At 40.4% G+C, this 24262-nt stretch overlaps 1 protein-coding gene across 1 annotated transcript; it reads right to left on the minus strand.

Moving 5' to 3' along the window:
• Positions 1-3843: 3843 nt before the first annotated feature.
• LOC128149287 (vesicle-associated membrane protein 2-like) lies at positions 3844-23276 on the minus strand. Its single transcript, XM_052804309.1, is given in 6 exon segments — positions 3844-13090; positions 15307-15358; positions 17293-17451; positions 21103-21217; positions 23143-23171; positions 23173-23276. Coding segments are annotated over 6 exon segments (444 nt in total). The 5' UTR covers positions 23245-23276; the 3' UTR covers positions 3844-13073.
• Positions 23277-24262: the final 986 nt, after the last annotated feature.

Consider the following 24262-nt stretch of genomic DNA (forward strand, 5'->3'; position numbering starts at 1 on the left):
ACAGGTTATAATTTCTATTATCTACTTTCTCAAAAAGAGCTTTACCAAAGTGATTATTGGTATACTACAAGGTGGAGAAGCAAAGGCATAGTAGGAATTAATTTCTTAGCCCCTTGTTAAGAAAACTGAGTGTGACAGTTCAGCACTCTTGGGTGTGAAGTCACATGACCAAGCCTTGATGGCTTGGTCAAACTAGACAGAAATCTCCTTATTTTTGCAGAACCCTGTTCTCATCTCAACACAATTATTATTATTATCATCATCAAGGATGATGCTCTGTCCTCAGCACACCAACATTTTGTATTTTTAAAGCTTTTTGGTTTTAAGTCCAGGACATAGAACTATTCATTCATTAGTATTGGTATTAGTATTGTTAGTATTGGCATGTCAGTATCTGCTGCTAGAGGCGATTACATTGTGAGAGCTCGGACATCATCAGAGAAGATGTAATTGTGGAGGGACAATTGTTTCAAACATGCTCCTGCAGCAGAGTAAGTGGCATGTGAGAACGCTGTTCAGAGCTGACTGAAGAACTCTTTATTTTCCCTTCAGTTCTAGCTTACTGACTTTGGTGAAACCAGTTACTAAAAGGGAAGGTAGGGAATGTTCTTAAATGAGTCACGTTTGTTCTATGACTGTCAGACTACATCCGTAACTGGTTCAGTAGCTCTATTCAACTGGTGAGGTCATCCCCATGCAGCACATGACACAGGGAGCCTTTGTACAGACAGCTGCAGGCAACATGCTTCACATTGGCTCCTGACTTAAGAGATGTTCCATGAAGGGATCAACAGGTACTTCTCCACATTGATGTGGTGTTTTCTGATGCTTGCAAGAGTACAAGAGCTAAAACACATTAGAAACTTAGAGCCTTTCCTTCTAAGACAAAGGTGCATTTATATTATATACTTGTTTTTTAAACAGGAGTTGAAAGAGCTTATTAAGGACAAATGAGACAACATAATCAGTCACCCTGAGCAACACCAAACCAGAGAATGCCAGTATGTAGGAGGCAGCCGTGGAAGCATCAGGAGAATACAAAGACCTTGATGGCTTAGTCAAAGTGTGCAACCATTGTGGCTAGGCACAAATCTTCTGATTTCTTTTTTCATAGAGAAAGTAGGGAACATAAGACTTAAATGAAATTACTTGAGAAGTAATAGCTCTTGTAGACAAGAGGGAAAACAATATTTCTCTTTCAGCACCACGAAACAGAGAACAGGTAGGATGAAGCAGAGAGAGATAATGAGACAATGCCAAAAATCACAAAGGAAAATGCCGTTAAGTTTGAGAAACTTGAAGCCTATGTTGGGAACACCCCAGTGTTCCTTGTGGCATTACAGTTTCAGATGCTTGCTTTCTGCATCCTATTCACAGTTAAACTAACTCACTGGATTCTGAGCTGAGAAGAGGAACTCCTCCCCACCCCCCTGGCCATCTGACACAGACTAGGAAGAATTTTTGATTTTCTCTCCTCTGTAGCTTTCTTGGATCATCAGGAAGTTTAACAAAGCCTGGGTTGGTGCAGAGCTATATGATGCTGGCGACACCTTTGATCTATCCAGCTCTTTCAGTGCACTGTCGTTATGGCTTACTACAGATTATATCACAGAGGCATGCACTGTATGGTATTGGGAAGTCTTTCCAGGCTCCCGGCAAAGCTGGACTATGGAGCAAGTGTTCTCTAGGCTAATCCAGAGAATATGTAAATAACTTGATGCTGTATTGTACATCTTTAGTAAAAAGAACAACCTGCCAGTTATTAGATAGTACTAGAAGTTTAATTATCAAATCCACTAACTACATTCAACAGAGTAAAGCTGCATTATGGCCAACAGAAGGTAGAAAAGCCAGGCTTACTTGCCTTTGTAAAGCAGTTCAGCTAACAGCTGTTAGATTATAATTAGACCGTTCAGATGCTAAGGGAAAAGGCGAGGGTGTTATTTTTGCAGAATCATTCTAAAAGCTGCCTTAAAAGTGTAATAACTCAGTGCATTTGGTACCAGGAAATTCCAATAGTAAAATGTATTTAGTATGTCTACCACATCATGGGAAGAGCTTTTGATGATAGCTGCCCAAACCACGGGTGGTGTCACAAGGTTATGTTCCCCTAGATTTGAAACACCTGGGAAAGCAAAAAAAGATGGTTTGTTTTTATAATAGTCATCATCACTGCCTAGCTCACTCTCATATAAAGCTCCAGCAGTCTCAAGACTACCTGCTTTTCTTCTCAGACTGTAGTTGTGACCATCTTTAGTCATGTGAGACATTTTCTTGAAATTTTAGATGTCAGGAGCACTTAAAAGCTTCTTCCTCATTCACTTACCTCTGTGTACTTCAGCTCACAAAGCGAAGCATATAGACAGTCACTCCAAGGTTTGTTTTATCTTTGAACTATCTTCTATTGACTTTCCAAAGCATATCTAAATCCCAGAGCTCTTCACCCCACATAACTTAGCAACCCCTAAGAACCAGTCCTTCCTTTTACTCCCTGAACTTCCATTAATTATGCAAATCTGCTATCTGAACAGCATGCAAAAATACATTAGATTTTTCATATAATCTTACTGATTCTGCCATATCCACCTTAATCTCCCCATTACATTACACTACACATAATTTCATTTTCACTTGGTTTTATCATTTGCTAGAATTCTTTGTAAGCTCAAAAGTCAGAAATTGGGATATTTTGTTTCAACAAAACTGTTCTAACTACACAACCTGACTATAAGAGTGCTAACGGAGTATCAGCCCATTGTGCTCTCTTAATTATTAGCATAAGCCTCATTCTGGGTTTGATCAATTTCCTGTGTTCTTCAGTACCACATTCATATGCACTGATCAGCCTAATTCATCCTCTCGCTTAGTCCTTGGTTGCTATTTCATGTAGACCAGAATATGCACCGTATGAAATCAATGATTGCTTTTTCCCAGCTCCTCCTTATAGACTCAAAGTGCCCCCAATTTATTGCCAGGTAGGCTAAGAGTTACCAAGGAAAAAACTATAGTTTTACTACTAAAGCACTGTCATACAAGAAGGCATCTTGACATTACCTGGTTTTGGTGTGTTTAGGTGGGAAGAGATGATACTGTGCCCTTTATATGTGCTGAGTTCATTTGCAACAAAATAGAAGAGCTGTTGAATGAGAATAACACCCCATATGCATGAAGGTACAGAGCTACCCAGGAGTTATGTGATGCTTATATATTTTAAAATGTAGGTGCAGTCACTAGGAGGGGGAGAAAAACAGCTTCCAATGCTTGTCCCTTCAAAGAGCTTAATTACTCATTAAGAATAATGATGGCAACAGTTGCCATGACCCATTAAGCCATCACACTAGTGGCCAGCATCAGCTGTTTCAAGTGAAGGCAGAAGATGACCCTGCAAGAGAGTCTGTATCCCTCTCGCAGAGAATCCTTCTTTCTTCATTTAAAAAATGTATCCAAAGTACACCAAATTTGTGAACTAACAGTATCTTGTGGCAATGAGTTCCCCATGTTAACTGTGCCCTATTAAAAGGAAAACATATGTTACCATTAAGAACATTAAGAATAAGGTCAAATGCACTAAACGCATTCTCCCATCTGCTCCTCTTCACAATTCTTTAATGGTTGTACCACTGTCTCCCCTCTCCCTTTTTGTACAGAGTTCATTATTGTTTATACAACAGAAGTGGTTTGGGTTTTTTCTCTTCTATTAGACTCAATATATAAAAACTCAGTGTGAATTAGAAAATCTTAATTTCCAGAAGTCTTCAGCACTTAACACAGAGAGGGAATCAGTTGAAGCTGCTTAACTGTCCTGAAACTGTGTGTACTGGGAGCAGAAATGATACAAAAAGCAACTTCTTAAAACAAGATTTATTGGCACAAACATACATATTACAAATGTCTATGATATTCTTGGAAAAAATGTTCACCACTCCAAAAAAAATCACCATCCACAGAGAAGTACAGTAATATCAAACTTTGTAAGTCACCACAATTTTAGCATCAAAATGCATGCATTCATCATTTATAAATGGAATTCCACTGACCTCCAGGTAAAGCACTTTAAGAAATTTCCTGGTCTCCACAACATTATTTTTCCTCCCCAGGTAGCTCTAATAAGATGCAAATGTAATGTTTTCTGTAGAGGCACAAATCACAATTTCTTGCTCAGTACAGCTGAGTCTATGAGGTGAGAGGTGCTGGTCTCAGCACAGACTTTCAGATCCTTTCTGAGTGCATTACTACATACCTTAACACTACTGTGTGGCCTTTAAAAGGATGCAATTAAAGATTTGGTCTGGAGTTTAGTTTTTAAAAGGGCAACTGAAAACTTATTTCTGGTTATTCCTATTAGAGGAAGTAAAGCTCAAAAACTAAAAGGAAAGAGGTAGAAGAAAGGGTTTTGTTTTGCATTGCAATTCAGCAGCATTTGGAAGAGGGGTGGCATTGCTAAGGTGACTTGTGAGGAGAAATAGTAATCTCAGTAAATCCTCTTCTTTGGTGCCAGTCTAGGAACTTAGTAGCCAATTAAGGTTTTGTCACTGACCTCAGACAGTACAGAACTAGACTTTACCAGATGTCCTGAATCTGATCCTATGCCTATCCTCAGCTTCAGTGTCAGAGGAGCAGGCTTCACATACACAGAGGGGAGAGAATGCACTGATACCCTCAGCGTGATCAGATCTGGCTTAGTCCAACGTAAATGAGGAAGAAGGAAAAGTTCTTGATATCAGTGGAAGCTCTTTGAAAAATGAGGGTTGCACTTACTCCCACTAGATCTGAATTTGACTCTAATCAGATCAGTGCACAAAAAAAAAAAAAGGAAAAAACATAAACCACATACACTTATGAAGGTGCATACTGCACTTTTATCAGCCTTGGTAGGGTAGAGAATATATCCAATGGCAGAATTCACTGTGGAATCACCCGCCTTGGAGATTTTCAAAATTCAAGACAAACCCTGTGCAACCCGATCCAACCTCAAAGGTAGCCCTGCTTTGAGCAGGAGATTGGACTAAATAAACCCCACGGGTCCTTTCCAACCTAATTTTTCTATCATTGAAAGGAAAGGCTTTTCCTCTCCTGAATTAGAACATGGCACAGATTCCATATCAGGCCTGGGTTTAGTAAGGACAAATGATGGGGTTTTTGTTGTCCTAAACAGAGAATGGAAATTCTCAATATGCTTAAGCACATGTTGAAGTCTCTTCCAGAACAGGGCATGCTTTGCTCTTCACTCTGGGCCAGAGAGTGTGAAATACTCAACCATCTGTCCATTTTAAGTCTACAGTGCTGAATTGATTAGATAGCACCTCCAGAGGCTGCTTTTCTGTGTGAAGACTCAAGCGTAAGTCATTAAGGAAATACTAATTAGCTGGCTACAAACTCATTTCCTGAAGTGACTAAAGCAAGTTTATAATAAGAGTTCATATATTGCCACTAAAAGAACTTTTTATGCTGCAAAACAAACTAGAGGTTGTTCACAGGAGATACTGGCTATGTTTCATCTCTTTCATACTTGGAAAGAGAACGTATCACCCAAATGGCAAATGCTTGTCTGTGTATATAAGCACTTCTTTCAGAAAGGGGGAGGAAAAAAGGAGTTGTCAAGTAAAAATTTAACCTCTACAACAGTTGGTGTTTCCCCCTCAAAATGTATTTTTGCAACAGACAAAGGATGTTTTTAAGCCCTGCTCTTGAGTAGGAGGTACTAATTTCTAATCTTTCAGTGGTGCTGATATACATAATGTGACTAATATTTTACCACGTATGTGGTCTGGGGAGGGAGGACTTTTCATTTACAAGACAAAGTAATGATGTTTTTCATGACAAGTAGTGGGCTATCAGTAACATTTTATTGTGCAGACCTTTGAGTGTGCCTTAGCTACATGGCATTTTATTTTATTTCCAATCTGGGGAAAAAGTAAATGGAATATAGACTGAACTTAGCATTTCTAATGAGAAAAAATATTCTTTCATCAATAAAAAGGCTTTGGAAGCTAATTATTCAACTATTTGTATAACTGCTAATCGCTTAAATAATAGATAATACTTAAATAAGTAATGGTTAAACTGTATACCCATGGCCTTTACTATACATTTCTACTTTTATTCAGGATCTTTTTTCCCTTTAAGTTTCATGAAAGGCTGAACTTGCATTATTTAGTACACTGTAGCTTGCTAGCAGCACAGTAGTCACACTGACCGCTGAATTTTCAGGTTCAGCCAACACTACCGTGACTAATGGAGAAATTGTTGCAACCTTTCAGGTCAATACTATAAATATTAATAGCTGAACTTCTGAAAACAATCATGCATTGTGCATCTATGAATTTGTGGCTCCATTATATGCACTATCATCTCAAACACTGAACAAAGAAAACAACAGCAGCTGCCATTATTTACTTTTTAAACAAACCTGCAGCTTATCAGGGGGAGAAACTAATTTCAAAGGATAGATTAAAATATTGAGACATCTTAATTCTTTTAAACTCTTTTCATTACAAAAGTTCAGACCACCACCATGTGTTCACATATACATGACAGGAATGTAATGGATTCAGCAAAGTGATTTTCCATCCTCTCCTTAGATCATTTATTGGTGGACAAGCATAGATACTAGAGTGGAACAAGGGTAAGAAAATAATCATGCTGTGTCAAAAAGACTTCATTACTGGCAGACTGAAGTGCTATACAACAAAGTGAGCATTCAGTATGTATCCATGCATCAAGCACTCTGGAGCCCTTATTTGACTGAAGTCCTCGACCACTACTGCAGCTGACAACAGCAGCATGTCTTTGGACGGTATACCCCAAATGGCGCGCTCTGCAAAAAATACTAGATCATCCTTCCTGCATATTATCTCCAGTGTTTTCAAGAAAAAAGTGAAAGGAAGTACATTCAACTACCATTTGTCATAGTTCATTTTAAGTAGTAGTCCATATGCACTTCAATAGACTAGCACTGCTTAGTTCTAACATACGAAAGGTGCTCTTGGGTATAGCCACTTATAAAAAGGAGTTTACTGTATGTTGGCTGTATCTCACTTAAACCGTTTCCCAATTTACTATGTTGTCATTATCACACTATCCTTATTTGCTGTTTCCTCTCTTTTCCATCAAAATTGATGAAATTACTGTTACAAGAAATGTTAAATATGTTTAATTAAAATTCCAGTGTTACAATTAAAGTAGTGTAGCAAAAATGCTGTTGTCTAGCAGTCAGGAGCCTTCTTTTGTACCACATCATTTTAAACCAAATTAAGATCCAGGAGCTATATTCTGCCTCCAGTGTTCTCGTCCCATCAGTGGAGGTTGGTTTGAGGACAGCTGGACATTATTGGGAGGAGGTTCTGCTCCACTCAGGCCTGCCTCAGCTCTGGTTGAGGTCAACAATAACAATACGGCAGAAGGCAGGGAGTCAACTCAGAGGGCAGCAGAACAATCCTAGCCCCAATATGCTATGTTCTAAATACCCTACAGTCCAAAACCACAAAGACTTTCTAAGAGAATGAAGAGAAACTTGAAGAATAATGGGGAAGCCAGACACTGTGAGAAGAGCTAAAGAATGAAGGAGCTTTCTTCATAATTATCTTTGCTGTTTCTGATATTTTCTCTTTGAGAACAAGTACTTTGCCCGTTTAAACTTATAGCACATAACTTCTTTGGCCAAATAGAGTGTTACGTATGAACCACGATGCTGTATTCATGTTTTAAACCAGTACAGGTTATGATTTTTGCTTTGGAGAGTTAGCAGATGTGATACAGTCATGACAGAATGAGGTTACTGCAGAAATGACTCACTGTTGAATAATCAAGTGTTTACTCCACCAAAACTGCATGTAACCGGACTGCCACAGTTTTTTCTGCTTTATTGTAAGATGTAGATTTTAAATGTCAGTGCATCAGGAAGAAAAGTAAACTCTTTGGGTGGCTCACATCTCTTTTTATGCATGTGTTTAAAGGCAGACAGTCTTCTGGTTCTCAATGGAGAAAAAAAGCTACTGAGCACATCAATGGAGACATACATTAATGAAATAAGGAAGGGAAATTAGCTGAAGAGGAAAACAAAGTCCTTTGTTGAAGTGGAATGGAGAAGTATTTCTGAAGGAGACCAGATGAAGCAAGAACAACTGATGTGAGGTTCTGGTTTGATTGTTTCATACATCCCAATCTAGTATCCCTCCTGAAAATAATGTCACCATCTGAGAAATCTTCAGCCAATCATTTCTCTAGATACAATTCATTTTTTTCAAACTACATTCTTCAGCCTTTTTGGTTTTGCTTTTAAAGAAGGTAATTTGAGGGTGCTTGTGCTTTCTCCTGCATGAAGAAACACATGCTCAAATGTATCTTGTCTAGCAAGAGGGACCTAAATCAGGTGAGAGGAAGAACTGGCTGGAAGAGCATCTCACTATTCTGACTACACAGGGAGCCCAAAGGTTATGATCTGTTCTGAGTCTAAAGTTCAGGTCGGGACATGAATCCAAACCAAAGAGACTTTGGTCTCTTCGAGGCCTTTCTCCAATACTCACCGTGTACACTGGGAGTGAGCCCAGTGCCTTATGTGGCTACTGGTTTAGCCCTCTTCCCTGTTTAAAGGGCAGGAGAAGCAGGGTTGAGATCTAAATCCTGGATCACATCCAAGTGCTCTCTAGTTTCTTTGTGAAGGCCTAGCACCAACATGTGTGATCAAGGCACTGTCATAAAAAAATAATAGATTATACATACTCCCACTGGGTGGATAACCTCCCATGGAATAGAGAAAAACTCACTCTGTAAAAGCATGAAAAAGAGTTGAGTAACATCTGAGCTTCTAAAAGTTCCTGAAGTTTGAGTCTCTCATGGTAGATGCACTTCTGAGAAGCAGTCATCACCATTTTACAGGTACTTTCTAACACAGATGTCAAGTCATGAGCTTGCTCTTAAGAGCTAAAATCCACTGTATTCAGACAAGAAGTAGCTCAGCTGTTCATAATGTTAAAGTTATGTGAAGCCCTGTCAGAGGAGCAGTGACAGAAATGAGACACAGACATAGGAGAATTTCAAAAGGTCTTGCTACCTGGACAAAAACATAGCAGATTGTAGCTGTTCTAATTGATTCCTTGCACAGTTAATACTGTCCTGTTCTTCCGTCATTGTGAGTGTTTAAGTCATTTATTGCAGATCACCATTTAAAAAGAAAAAAGCCAAGTATTTTACTTGCCTGAACTGTTTCCGGGGCTAACTTTATGCAGGTTCCAATAGAATTCAAGGGCCAACTTTAAAAATCAAACATTTCATTACATTTCTAAATCACTTCTTGTCTTACAGACCCTAGGTTACATTCAGAATCTTTATCAGATTCTCCCCTCCTCCTTCTAATAATATTGGATTATGTTGGACTGTGTTGGATTGGCTGTGCTGTTACATAATGTTGTCAAGTGAAAATTGGGTCAAGTGCTCCATTTGGGCTTCTACGCTACTTGCTCCTGCAAGTTCCGTATACCAATTCTTTTAGGCTTAAAGACACATTTATGTTATTGCAAGGTGAGATGAATTAGAAGGAAGAAGGTGTAATGCCCAAGCAGAACCTTACTAGCCTGTGGATTGTGGATGCAAATAACACTTCTTCAACCTCAGAAGCTGATGTGCACTCATTGGCAAGCCAAACAGCAGCTGTGGTACAAGCACAGACCAGCTCCTAACCACCCCATTTCAGCTATGCTGGTTTTGAATGGCATATCATCCTAGCTATTCAGCTGTAGCCCAGAAATCAGAGGAAGAGCAAGTGCTTCTCATAAGGATAGAATACACAAGTCTCAAACAACATCTAACTCTGACTAAAGCTATCAAAATCCTTGCAGCCAGCCAGAGAAGACTTCAGTTCAGTCCCCAAGATGGCAGTCAGAAAGCAATCAGCCTTGCAGTCCCAAGGGTTTGCTGGGGAGTGGGTAAAAGGAAGCCCTTTTGTGCCTTTTTACCAGCCCAAGGTAAAAGCCTAGGGAGTAGTTAGTGATGAAGAGTAGTAGTTGAAATTCTACCCAGTAACTGACATTCTAATCAGTTCTGACTAAACAAGAATGAGTTAATCTTCTCATGGGAAATTTACTATTACAAGTAGGCAGTTGTAACTGCATGGACATTTTAAATGTAGAGGCAGTGAGTGGAAATCAATCAATCCTGGCTTCAACACAAGTAAGATCTCCAACTGTGTTTATATAGATTGTCCTCTGTACCAGTCTACATATATGTGATGGTGTTGCACAATCTACAACCCCAAACAGTCCTATATTACCATTATTCTCCTTGCAGAAGAATTAACCCTCTGCAGGAGCAGTTCAACTCTGGCTCTGCGCATCAGGGAAGGACATACTTGCTTTCTGGGCTGAATTAGAAATGTTACGTGGCTTATCTTACTGATTGCAACCAACCAGCACAGCACAAGTAGCAAACATCGAACATTCACAAGCACACTATATGCAAACAACTTAAAAGAGTTAAACATGTTAATTTAGCATATTTCATTAGCACACAGGAGGAAATTGTCTCTTCACAAACATTTTACAACCCGCCAGAGGCTAGGTCTCTTGACTAAACTACTCCTTGCAAATTCTCACCAACATTTAGCAGTCATCCCCATTAGTTACTGGTTTGAGGGAGAATGAGTACACATTCCACAGCCAGCAGTTTCTCTTCTCCACTCTCCCCTAAAGCTCCCACTTTGATTATTAACTTGCTTGAGATATGTTAGCTAGGAGGGTGTAGGCTTTGCATTCTTATAGCAGTTTCATTTGGAAACTTTGCATCTTTGTAGCTAGAAGATTCAAACTCCTTGATGTGTATTTGCAGCTGTATCAGCTAAGTAGTCAGTTCAGACTCATAGGAGAAGGCACCGTCTACTTTAAGGATCTGTATCAGCATATAACCTTACTGATGGTACCATCTCCAGTGAAAGCTATATCTTCATCTCATGAGTCTTTTCAGCATTCCTGTAGAGAAGCCCTGTGAGGATCAAGCCATGCTCAACATGGGTATGGGTGGCAGGGTCTCACTCTTAGGAGATAACTCTCTCATATCAGCTAGCCAAATATCTTAGTAGTTTAAAAGGGGTCCTGAATTTGGACGGCTTATTCCTTTTCCAGTGAAGGCTCAATTATATGTAGCATTCAGTTGTGGCACCTCATGGAGTCAATGTCCTTCATGACAGCAGAGTTTTCTGTCTGGCCCATAAGGATTTTAGAATTTTTTATGTACTCACTCAGCTGAAGGACTGAAGTGAACAGGGCATACCAGGGAGTCCAGTAGCACATTAGTAACTTTGAAAGTTAAGTTTCATTAAGACTGTGGCCACTTACTACTTAATGATATGAAACAGTACATATGAATATGAAGTAATAAATATATAGGGGAAAAAAATGCAACTGGAACCTTTCAACTGATCATTGCTTATTCTGTCTGCAAAATTCTACTTAAGCACAATTTGTATATACACCCACTGCAGCGAACTGGTCTGGGTCTCTGTTTTTTTTAATATAAGACCATGTCAAGAAAGATGCTCCACAGTGGGAATATTTACACCACTATTATCACCACTTCTATGCCCTAATTAAATTGCGGACAAAAAAAAAAAAAAAGGTTGTTTTTTTTTTTAAATTCTACAAATTCTTCTTAGAAATTCAAAAGGAGTTATACTAAAAAGACCCATTCAGAATTTCCTGGCTCAAAATTTGATAATTCATTTTTATTTTGGTTAACTATGATTAAATTATTCAGTGTTTAAAAAAAGAAAAAACAAGGAATTCAACATTTGGGAGAAACCCTACAACAACAGCATACAAGAACTTTCTCTCAAACTGCAATGTATCATTTCTCTTAATTACATCAAATGTTAAAGTGAGTATGAAAAATATCTCAGCTGAGCACTTTACAAAGACAACACTATAGTTTATGAACTATACACACACACACAAATTAAATTAAATTTTTAAAAAGCCCATTAACACCACCACTTTGGAACAATATTTCTCTGCCTTCCTCTTCTCCAAGAAAGCTTTGCTAGGCACCCTTCTCTTCCTCAGCCTCTCTCCACTGTTCCCTCTATTTACCCATACCTTCTTCTCCTGATTTTTGAACGGTCCTCACAGTAGGGACCGTTTCTGCAAAATGCTGCAGAGGTTGCTTCCTACAACTGTGCTCGCAAGCCACAGACATCACCAAAGTTGTTCATGTGCTTTAAGTTAGGGCCATAAGTATTGGGGATTGGCATTCAAGAGAGTCCCATGAAGTCTGACAAACAGTGCCTTGAGTTTTTAGCAAAAGTCTGTATCTTGGTCATTTATGGTGCCTGTATTACAATTTTTGCATTTCACTTGGCTTTTTCAAGATTGTGCTAGCTAATGCTTTTTTGTTTTCATACAGTTTTCTTTCTGGCTTTCATATTGAGGTCATCCTGCTTGTACAGAACACCCCATAAGGAAAAATTTAAATCCATAGAAGATGATAATCCAGTCCTATTTATTTCCTGCAGACAATGTTTTTAGATTTGGATACTACAACTAATCTCAAAAAAATCTGTGTTTTGTTGGCTACGTTGAAAATAAGATGTCTTACATGAATACTTGTAGGTGCCACTCTTTTCAATGGGAGTAGCAGGTACTACCTCAAAAAGTTACATCTGATAGTGGATTTTGCCATCCAACTTTAGGTGCTCAGATTGAGAATTTTGGCTCTAATGTTTGCTGCAACCTTAGGTTTGGGTCCAATCCACCTTGTCCCTTTAAGCAGGAGCTTCCCCATAGCTGCATTCTCTGATCCCGAGATGCTTAGGATGCTTTTCATATACTACAGTTTCTGAAGGTCAATGCATACACATTTTAAGACACAGTGATAAGACAGTGTATGGATCTACTTGGCAGTATTTAGCTGGCACAGTTTCTTGTGGAAACAACAGAATTCCGAAACACACCACACCGAATGCTTATGGGTTATTACAAGCAAAAATCCCAAGACACCGGGAATTAAAAAGCGGAGTTCAACAAAGGAACACTGATACCGTTGGTTGATATGAACAAAGTTGTGCCAAGTCTTCCTTCTTTGCTTTTTCAAGTGGAGAAATAAACTGGGAAAGGAAGCAGAAGGGGGAAAAAAAAAAAAAAAAAAGACATAAACCAACAGTTATTAGAGTTACTGTTAAGCTTTATCTCACAGAAGCATGTGCTCTAAGAGAATGGCAAACACCTTTAACACATCTTTGCTGAAAGAGCATGACGTGTCTTGAACACAGTATACCTTCCTAGCTGGAATGGGGATGCTCCTCCTGTGTCAAAAGGAGTTTGGAGGGGGAACTGGAGTGGAAAGCAGGGGAGACTGCGGCTCGAAAGATAGAAAGGGCAAGGACTGATGGTGCTGTTAGCCGCAATCCCCAGCTCCAGCAACACCTGCAGTCCCACATGTTATAACTCTTCCTTCAGCAGGGATCCAGCCTGCTTTTGCAGGGCCCCACTACCGCGATGATAGGGAGCCTGTCTTGGGCCATTTCACCACCCATGGTAACTTGTTGCTATGAGGAACTGCCCAATTTATCTTCATCTATAGCCAGCCCTGCATGGAGGGTATGATCTTGTCCCCACTCAAATCAGTGACTGGAGAAGTCAGGCAGGCCTTGTCTGTGACAGCACTTGGATGCTTGATGTCAAGAGTATTTAAACATGTACTTGAGAGCTACTGTAAATAAATACATCACTGAGTTCAATACAGAGGGTCCTTCCTGAAGCTGCAACCTTTAGGCACTATTACAGAAGGATCAAATAGACTGAAAAAATAATTTAAGATCCAGAGCTTAAGTACATTTAAATCTCACTAGACTTGCACTAGATCTCACTATGGTAAGCCGTAACCTGGGTTTGATGATGTGACACTCAAGTTTGTGATTAAATAGCCTAAACCCAACCCAAGCCATGTCAGACCTGCTATGTCTATTTCTAAACTTACCAGGACAGACATCCAACATTTAAAACCAGGAGGGAAACAATGTTATTACTTATATATAAATGTTATTACTTATATATAATTTCAGCCTCAACTTCTAAGGAGAAATTATGAGCTATCTCGTCTGCTTTTTACTTTCTTGTTAAGATACACATAATGCTCAATGATGCATATATATACATAGCAATCAATTCAATGGCTGCACATCTGCCTTCCCAGGTTGCTGCACTAGACTGCAGAACAAAGGCCAATCTTTCCCTTGAAGCCAGTTGCCTTGAGTACCCAATTAATATAGTTAATTAATATCTAGCCATTTCCCATTCTTGCTGTATCAGTGTTATGAAACGCTACAATTATTCTGGGTCACTCTGGTGGCAGCATTGATAAGACTAATAAACTGCCACATGTATCTCAATCCATTTAGTCATGTTTACAGGTGATTCTGTAAGCCTTCTTTGCAGAAGCAACAGAGGAAAATGGAAACATGCAGAATACAAGGCATGTAACTTGAGAGCTAGGAATTAAGTCACATCCACAGTCTAGCCTCCTGGTGAATCTCTTCTGGGTTACTACCTGGATTGTCTCACTCAAGAAATCTCCCTTTTAGGAGTTAATGCCATATTACAGTTATGTCACATAACGGCTGTTGCTAACACAGGGGTTACATAAATAAAATGTTCAGTTCCTGTCATTACAAGATCCCTGGCTCCCAACCAGCACGACTCCTATTATTCATTGATATGCTATCTCTCCTGTAACAAATGTGTGGAATGAGATGATCTTTCAAGACAAGAAATCATTAAGACTTTGGGCAATGTTTTAACAATATTCAGGTATTCAAGATGTAAAGGGATTTTCAGAAGCACCAACATCTCAAATTCCAGCTGATTTGGTGGGAACTAGGCACCTACATGCTTTTAAAAAATGCATCAGATGCCTGTTTGCCTGTGGACCTTCACCCTCTTTTTATAGGCTTGAGGTAATTCAAGCATTACTGTTCTCACTAGAAAACACCAGGACTGTGGCACTGCCTATAATGAAAGGAAGATATCTGAGACTGCACAAAAAATTCTATAAACATGAAAAGGGAGAATCTTTAATCCTAGGGAAAGTTATGCAACATGCTAATGTAAGATACATTAAAATGTCAACAAATTCTACCTATATAAGTGTCCGGAGAGTTTGCAGTAATTCTCACTATAACAGCATGACACTAGAAGGGGAATTTCACAAATTAATCAGTTTAAATAATTTTATATCCATTTTTGTTTGTTTGTTAATATATCAGCACTTCGTAAGTCACAGAGCTATCAAGATCATAAATGAAAGAGAAAATTAATTACTCACTTATAATTATAATGAGAATGACTGCGCATACTACACCAAGGATGATCATCATCTATAAAAAGAAAGTTATGAGAAAAAAAAAAGAGAAAGTCAGGTTTTCACATGAAAGACATTAACCCCTCAGGTTTTTTTGCTTTTACTTAATGGCTCATTCCCTGCACTTTTAATTTGTGCAAAGACTCACTGCAACAGAGTTGTTAAGGCCCCAAATTTAGCATCAATATTAGGAACAGCTGACCACTAGCAATGAACATAGCCTCTTCTGAAGTAAAACAACTCCAGAGGTGATTTAAGTGGCTGGATTCACACATCACCATGTACCACTTTAACGAGAGTAACTTGATCACTTTTCATCACATTCCCATAGTCAGGGAAGAGTCAGCTGGAGGTGCCTAATGCCTAGCAGCTATTTGTGCTGGCTTTGTGTACTTGTGTTGTTGAGAGAGGTAGACCATGCTAGCCAGCAGGGTTTCCAGTGTGTTAGCTAGGAAATAGCTCATTGCAAAGTTGAAGTCTGTTCCCACAGGAACAGACACATCAGAGCCAGCTGTGCACAGACCATACCAGCACTGAGTTGTGTGGGGTAGAGGCCCCCACATGCAACTTGCTGAATGCTAATGAGGTCACCAGAGATGCTGCAGTCCAATTCCCATCAGTAGCCTAGTGAAAATGGAAAGACTGAAAAACAAGAAGCACAGACGTGTCAAATCAAGGGCTTCATTCCTCCCAACATACGTCTGGAGGACAGAGCCAGCCATTGGCTTGCAGGAGATTTATTTATTTTCCCCCCTCCTTCCAGAGTCTGGGAGCCAGAGAAAGGACAGGGGGATTCTGTTTGTCAGGGTAAAGCAGGAAGCGACAATGAGGAAAGGAGAATGAGGGTAGGTTTGAAGGTCTAGTGTAGTGTAGGTCATTGTGGTGACTGCAGTCAGCATAGGTGAACCTAACTCAAAATCTGTGTCTAGAGCTTCCAAAAGCCCTGTTTCCTGCACTGTCAGGCAAAGCAACAGGGCAACAGCTAGAAGAGGCCCAGAGGAACTGCTCAGTTCAATTTCTAACCTAGATCCACTTATTTCTGGAGTGTTGTACATGTAGTTTTGCCAGAATATTTTGCCTTGCTTTACATTTACATTTTTACATGTGGACTGAAGAGAAAAAGCAGGCAACAGACTGGTGAGAGATACATGTGGGATTCTCCTTTGGGAACGGGTGGTTTTATTTGGGTGGACATGAATGGTCAGCAGCAAAGATGGTATTGAAGAGAAATGGAAGTGAAGCTGAACTTTTGGCATAGTGTTCATGTTGGTGGTGCATGAGTAGAAAGAAGCAAGGATATGGGGTCTTATATGAATAAAAGGAGCTGAAGTTTCTGGGTCCAGAAAACACAAATCCTGGAAGAGATCTGAAAAAGCAAAGGAGAGTGAGGTTCCCTCTGCTCACGGGAAAGGATGAGACTTTGAAGACAGCAGAGGAAGAGCTGGTTGATTAAAGTCCTCCTCTACCTTAATCTGCCCCTTTTTAAAAGAGACTGTCATTTCCTCACTTCTCATAGTGGTTTGTGGAACTGAGTATTTTTTTGGTAGTTTACCATCCTAAAGCAAGATCAAGAGGCTGACGATCTCCCACAAGAAAAAAAACTTCTTTTCTCCCACTACTAGAATTCACTACACCTGTTCAGGTTTTGTGGTTCACACAGGGAACTGACATGAATTAACAAGGAATGCTCTCCCATCCCTATCTGCAGGCACTGACTGAAGCATCATAATTTGTATCTACATTTTATATACTGCAGAAATTATCTAAAGAATAGGTTCTGGTAAAGATCAAAGTTGCCTGACTTTTTATCCTTGAGCATAGAGGGCAAGGCATCTCTTTCTCCCCTTGAGACCACTTAGAGATGCCATCCTGCAAGCAAAGTCCCATTAAATGCAAGTGAAAGTAATGTCTGCTATGAAGTGATTCTTAACAAGAATTTATATTCCTTACCTTGCAATTTTTCCACCAGTATTTTCTCTTCAGTTTGGCTGCACTGGTTTCAAACTGTGAGGCACCTGCTTGCAATGCATCTGCCCGGTTGTCAAGCTCTGATAGCTTCTGGTCTCTTTCTAGCACCTTGTCCACATTCATTCTCATGATGTCTACCACCTGCAAAGGCACAGCCTCACATTAGATTCCACACACAGTAAAGCTGAAGGTCACCCATATGTTCACACTCTGGAATATCACATACCATACTGAAACCAGCCATTTGCCATTATGGTATGTGATGGCAATTACCTGGACAGTGCCTCAAAAGCCATGCCTATGGAAACAGACACAGCGAGAATACAGATGAACATAGCTATACTGTGCTCAGATGCCCTTAAAGGTAAAAAATAAAGGGACATTATGAAATAGCGTAAGTAGTTTCATTAAAGCTTTTCATTTCTTTTAGCCTACAACTAGCTACTTTGCTACAGATACAAAAACCTGATGGAGACCAGTACCTCTTATACTACATTTTGGCTGACATTTGTCCACTCATCGCTAAGACCAAGCCATTGTTTTCCTTACACATTTAATTTAACTTCCTTACCTGAACTAGAGAAATTGGCTAGATAAAAGCCACTCTAAAGGGAACTGTATGTATTTCCTGACCAACGAATTTACTCATTCTGCAGATCTTTCTCGGACAAGATGACTTCCCGGCCATAATTTGAAGTCCTCCTTGAAAGTGGAGGAGGAGAAAATTTTACCTGAGAAAATTCAGCCTGAAGTATATCAGGGAGCTCATGCCACTTCTTTACACAGCCTCAGTGAAAAAAGTGTGCACACCCAGTACACAATTGATAAGGCCCTTTCACATATATATTTTATACACCGAGTTAGACAAAAATCCTCTTCTAGCAAGCCAATAACTCTAAATAGAAATCCTATACAAATCTATCAGTAATATAAATGTTAGACAGTATACCAATCTCAGTAAAGTTGTGTCCACTTATTCTAGCAGTGAATATGGTTGCTGGTCTGTCACTTCTCATACTTTGTAATAAGGAAGGCCATGTTGTTTGTATTTAATATAATTTAACTATTACCTGCAAAACCCCAGAGTTATTAAAAAAATACATTATTTAAACACAGTGAGATGAAACTGGTAGTGAAAGAGTCTTTGAAAGGACTGGCATAGGGTTAAATGCTGTTCCAAAACTCGAAACATTAGTTCCACTTGTCTACCAAACCTAAACCAAAATCAAATGTTTTGGTCAAACCAAATTTTCGTACTTGCTTTTTCAAACCAAAACCTTCCAAGCATTTAAGTTCATATCAAATAAAAAAAATCTTGTTTGCATTTCTCAGCTAGTATTTAGCTGAATTTTGTCTTGGTACAATGTTTCGTCGTGAAAATTTTAAACTATCTGAAAAAGCTGAAACAAAATACTGTAAGATTTCCTACACATTCTCTCTTTTTTTTTGCCCAGAACTATTTATTGAATTTAACCTGACTGCAATGAACACTTGTCCAGATGAGACTCCATTTTTGTCAAATAAAGAAACATTTGTCTAGACTAAAATCAAGATCTGGGCCTTGGAAAATAAGTTCTAGGATGCCTAGAGAAATCAGAGGGGGAAACCCAACATGCATATAGCTGAAACACTATATCAGCATTGATATAGCATTAAAAATGTCAGTCATTTTGCTAAGACCAAAAATTTTCTCTTGAGCAAAGTCGTGATCGCGTTGCTGAGTTTCGGGTTTGGGTCTGAAGTGCTGTGCAGAACAGCACTTGGGGCAGAAGAGCCAGAGGAGTGTAGTGCTGTGCTGTGGTGTTTGGTGCCACCTACAGATTACTTTCCCACAAGACATGAAAAAACCCAACCAGGAAGGATCTGGGAAGAAGGTCAAAGCAATGCTTAACAGATCAGTTCCTTAGGTGCTATAAGCCAGTTTCACCCTGGTGACTTCAGAGTACTGAAAGCCCAGTGGCATTTTCCTCCCTCGTCTATTCTCGTACTGTGATTTCCCTATTAAACAAGAATCTGCTGACCATGTGCTATCCACTCAAAACCCATACCAGCCTCAGCCTCCCTCCCAAACGGGAGGCGAAAAAAATTTGGATCCTGATTACCACCTGTATAATCCTCAAATCCTAGAGCTACTCATACTAGGTAAGAATTCCTGCCAAAATTATGCCATCATGCTTCACAAGAAGACAAACTTGCATGGGCTTGAGTGAGAAGTCTCAGAATACAGAGTATCTTAAACACAAAGCGGGGGTTCACTAGCCTCACTGGAGCCATCTCCATTGATCTGCTTGAAGAGCCCTATGTTTCTGACCTGCATCACTCATTTTAGACAATAACTAGCAATTATTTTTTATGTTCTAGGGACAATTACTTTTGCTGTAGCTCACATAAACAGTTACAGCACCATCATGACGTAATATGTTCAGGACAAGAAGTTCGTTTCATTATTCTGACCCAAGACAAAAGCTGAAATGTAATATTCCTTTCCCCACTGCAAGACACGCTCCACTAACATCAATGAAGTTAGCGTGATGTGAAAATTGGTGATAATGAGAGAAGCTGGCCTTGAAATTTCTGCAGACATTTCTGCAGCCAGAGGATGTTCTTGTGATCAGCTCTGAGTATCAGCAATAGGGAGGCCAGAAAGACCCTGTTTCAGATCTTCAGCAAAGAAAAAGTTCTCAAAAAGACAAAGCTCAATTTGACAGGTGTATTTAACTCATCTTAAGAAATGCATTTGAGTTGGATGTTGTGAGGTCTTGTCTACTATTTTTAAAGCATACCTGGAGCTTTTGAAAATAGAGGCCTTTATGCAGTTAAATAGCTATTTTCTAATGTGTATTTTATTGAATAGGCATTAAAGAATCACACAAGCCCTGGCCACTTCCCCATAGACAGTAGGCAACTAGTTACTTAAGTCTTTGTAGGGGTTTAGCAAAACTCTATACTTAGTACACAGCACACAAATCTGCACAGCAGGTGTGCAAGGATGCTACAGCTGCTACTGTACTGCTGCTATACTCAGGGCCTACACCCATAAGTGGTGGTATGCTCACTTATTGCCATTAACACCCCAGTTACATGGACACTGGCATTACAGCCAAGGTGGCAGGGTAGTCCGTATGCTACAGGAATTTAAGGATCCAAGCTGGAACAGGCACGTGGTCCCCCAAGACCAACACAAGGAGTGGGAATTTGTTGAAGATGCTGTTATGACATCATGTGTGAGTGCCTTTCTTTGGGGATAAATTGTGATGATTAATCAATAGAGCTGTGGCTAATGAACACAACCCCTGAACACAAAACTCATGGCTTGAATCTATCTATGAGAAGCTGATGGTCTGTCCCTGTGAAACAGCCTGTGAGATTAGCATCTAACCTTTAGGAATGCAGGATCACGTTCAAAGAGCTGGTTCCACTGTGACATTTCCTCCTAACCTGACGGACTGGGATGAATTCCTGAATTGGCACCAATGCCCACGTTTATTCTGTGGAAGTGTTACTGGTACAAGGATGTTCATACTCAGAATCTCTCTTGTATTCTCTGCTTCCTCATAAATGCAATCCTTTGATAAACTTCATTTCCTAATGTGGTGGTGCAGTTCTGGAGGTGATTTTTTAAGCAATCTGAACTGCTCTTCTCTCTCTCATTCTCCCCTGTGACACCTAGGTCCACTGCCTTCAGATAAGCAGGAGTTGCTGGATCACTAGGGAGGAAACCATCTTAAAGAAAAAAAAAAACCAACCACATCCACCCTTGTGGTGAGCAACAAATCACCTGGAGCCACTTACCTCATCCACCCGGGCTTGTGTCTGCTGCAGCCGTTTGCTGCTTGACACATTGGTAGCAGGAGGTAGCCCTGCAGCCCCAGCACTGGTGGGACCTTGGGTAGGAGCTGGAGCAGACCTAGATCAAAACCAGAGAACATAAAAAGTGACTGAAACCATCTTCGCTTGTTCACTACCCCTTTTCTGGAGCAAGTCAAAAGTACCTATCTCTTAAAAGGAGTTTTTCATTGTCTCACAGCCCACATTTTCCATTCCTGGATTACAACCCTAGTGTCCCATTCCCTCCCATGCTGTAATTAGTTTTCATGCTATTTCTTGATAGGACCATAGCAAACTCTTCCCCTCCCTTTCCGTCTTTTTAAACAGCAAACAATTCAGATTATCTACCCTAAGTTAGGCCAACGGCCAAACTGATCACGGGCCTGACTAGCAGGGCAGAGCTTACGTCCCACTAAGGAAACAGACTCCACTCCGGGTATTTTGTGTTGATGCCATAGGAGCCAGGGCTGTGACCCTGCCTTCCTCCTCAGTGTGCTGAGTGACGTTCTCCCCTGCTCCTCGGTGTTTGGCTGGAAGCTAACCAAGTAAAGACAAACAAAAGGAGAGGAGAAAGAAACGGAGGAGGAAGTGGGGGTAAGAATTGCACATAGCATGGGGTTAGTCATCTCAGGCATCCAGCAATGTTTAACCACCCTAACGGTGGTCACCAAATGTCCCACCAGAACAGCTGGCCAGGCTTGAACATCTGCCACAGACCCTGAATGAATATTTGCAGCAATGCTGTGAACAGAGCCCTGATCTCCTGCGCATCAGCTCTTTTCTTAAGCATCAACACTGGCTTTCCCCAGCTTGCTGTAAGACGAAACAAAAGTCCCTTAAAATCCAACATGAGATCCATCTGTCTCAGTCCACGAGCTTGTGCAGAAAAGTCACCCTGCCAGCCTGAACAAAGTCCCTTAACCTTAGCCAGTCGTTCTTCACCCCCACACTTTAACCCGTGAAACCTTACCTTTCCTTTCAAGGGACCCCTGTCACTTCTTCCTGCAGTGAAATAAAGCCCTTCCTGAAGCTGCAGAGGAAATCCCTAAGTATGTGAACTGAAAAATACCACAAATCCCACTCATGCATTGCCAATGCCTTCCCACAGTGGCAGAATGAGAGAACACAGTGTTTTTCTGTGAATCATTCCCTTTTACATCCTGAGGTCTCATTAATGCTGCTGGAATTATAGCCTCATTAATACAATGTCAAAGCACCTAGGGCCACTGAAGTTAGTTCCCCAAAGGTACCTTAAGCTGCAAAATTCAGTTTGACAGTATTGCCTGTGGGCTGAGATCCCTACAGATAACGCTGACTCTCACAGAGTCCCAGTGATGGTGCAGCTGTTTGCAGAACCACAGCGCTGCTGTCTTACACTTCTTGGTTTTTAACTGTGGGTGAGAACATCATTATCAAGCTTTAGTTGAAAGAAAAGAACTTGAGCCACAGACAAATTGGTGATCCTTTGAGGACCTCACAGCCACTATTAAAAACATAAAAGACCAGATGCTGCTGCCACCTGCAACGGAATTACTCCATTGAAGGGCCATGGGCCAGGATCCCAACGGGATTTATTCTGAGTTTACGCTGTTGTCACAAAGGATCAAAATCTGACTATAATGTATATCAGACTCAAATAACACAAAACAAGATCTCCCTGGACCATTAACAACTTCAAAGGGAGTTCCTTATACAACAACAAGAGCTAAAATTGAAATTGTAAAATTTCTTTGCAGTCAAGGAACTAAATGGGCTTTTTTCCAATCAACACAAGCAGAATTTTTTCGATAGAAACATTGTGACACACTGTTCCCTACTACAAATGTTAACGGAGCTGCCCTCTTGAGCTATGTACTGTTAGCAACCCAGAGCTCCAGAAGCAAAGTGTGTAAGAAGTGTTTTTCCTGGCCATGTATTTTTGCTAGTAAGCATAGCTTATAAATACAGCGGTGTACGTGGTCAAAGCTACGTGATAACTCACAAGCTCAGTGCTCTGCCATATACCTTTTCTGCCCAGTAATTTTCATCTTTTTTTGCACGTCTCAAGCTGTCCTTAAAATGATTTGGCGTAAAGTAGACACTTCCCAATTTGTTCCTTTCCAGCATCCTTGCTGCCGTCTAATTTGGTTTCAACTGTATTTCCTGGGGCTTCTCTGCTTCCTGTGTAAGGGAGGAATGGATGGGAAGAACAGGTATTTTTACAGCTGCCCTGACCATCCAGCAGGAGTTACTGTAACTACCAAAGAGAGATGGCAATCTTTATGCTAAGGTACAGCAAGCTTGTAATTAACATACCTATCTTAATTAATTACATAAAATCTAATACAAGAGCAACCAGAGCTGGGCGCTGCCTGCAGTGCAGAGCTACTGTTTCCAAACCTTTTGTCGCTGGAGTTGCGCTCTCCTTACACAAGTAACAGCAGCTGCCTCACTCACGGCCCCAGGGGTCAGAGCCATGAGCTGCCAGAAGCAGTAGAGTGCTCACCAGAAGAGGTGCAGCACCTGCTACACAAGGCACAGCACAGGTTCCCAGACGGGCGCTAGGAAGTCAGTCCTTAAGCACGGGGCTTTAATGCCACCAGCAGCTCTTGCAGGTTAACAAGGCATGAGCCCTCTCTTGTCATTAGGCAGCATGTCATATCCAAGATAGACAAAACAAGCACAAAGATACCTGCATCACCTCTCCTCCTCCTGGCCTCCCAAGGTAGTTCAGAACAGGACAGAGGTGTCTCCGTGCTCCTGGCTCAGCCCTACCAGTGTTTGAGCTCTGTAGAAAGCATCCTGGCCAGGCAGCAGCAGAAGGCAGTACCTCTGTGAGCTAATGTGGCTGCAGTCCCACAAGGCGTCCATTAAGAGTTTGTCTTTGAACCTAAGTTTTCTAGTAAAGAAGGGGACTGAAGGCCTACACCACTGGAAAGCACCAATATTCTCTGGGATATTTTAGTGCAAAAATGCTAGAATGAAAGTCCAACCTACATTTACATAATTACTCTATTATTGCCTCTGTACTGTGTCATACCAGCTTATAATTTCTCAGAAGCATTATCCTAAGAAATTTATGCAAAACATTAGCACTATGTTAGAGAGGCTTTCTTTTGAAATATATGGAGCATCACACCCTTAA

Source organism: Harpia harpyja, chromosome 12, assembly GCF_026419915.1.
Source record: "Harpia harpyja isolate bHarHar1 chromosome 12, bHarHar1 primary haplotype, whole genome shotgun sequence".
Lineage (NCBI taxonomy): Eukaryota > Metazoa > Chordata > Aves > Accipitriformes > Accipitridae > Harpia > Harpia harpyja.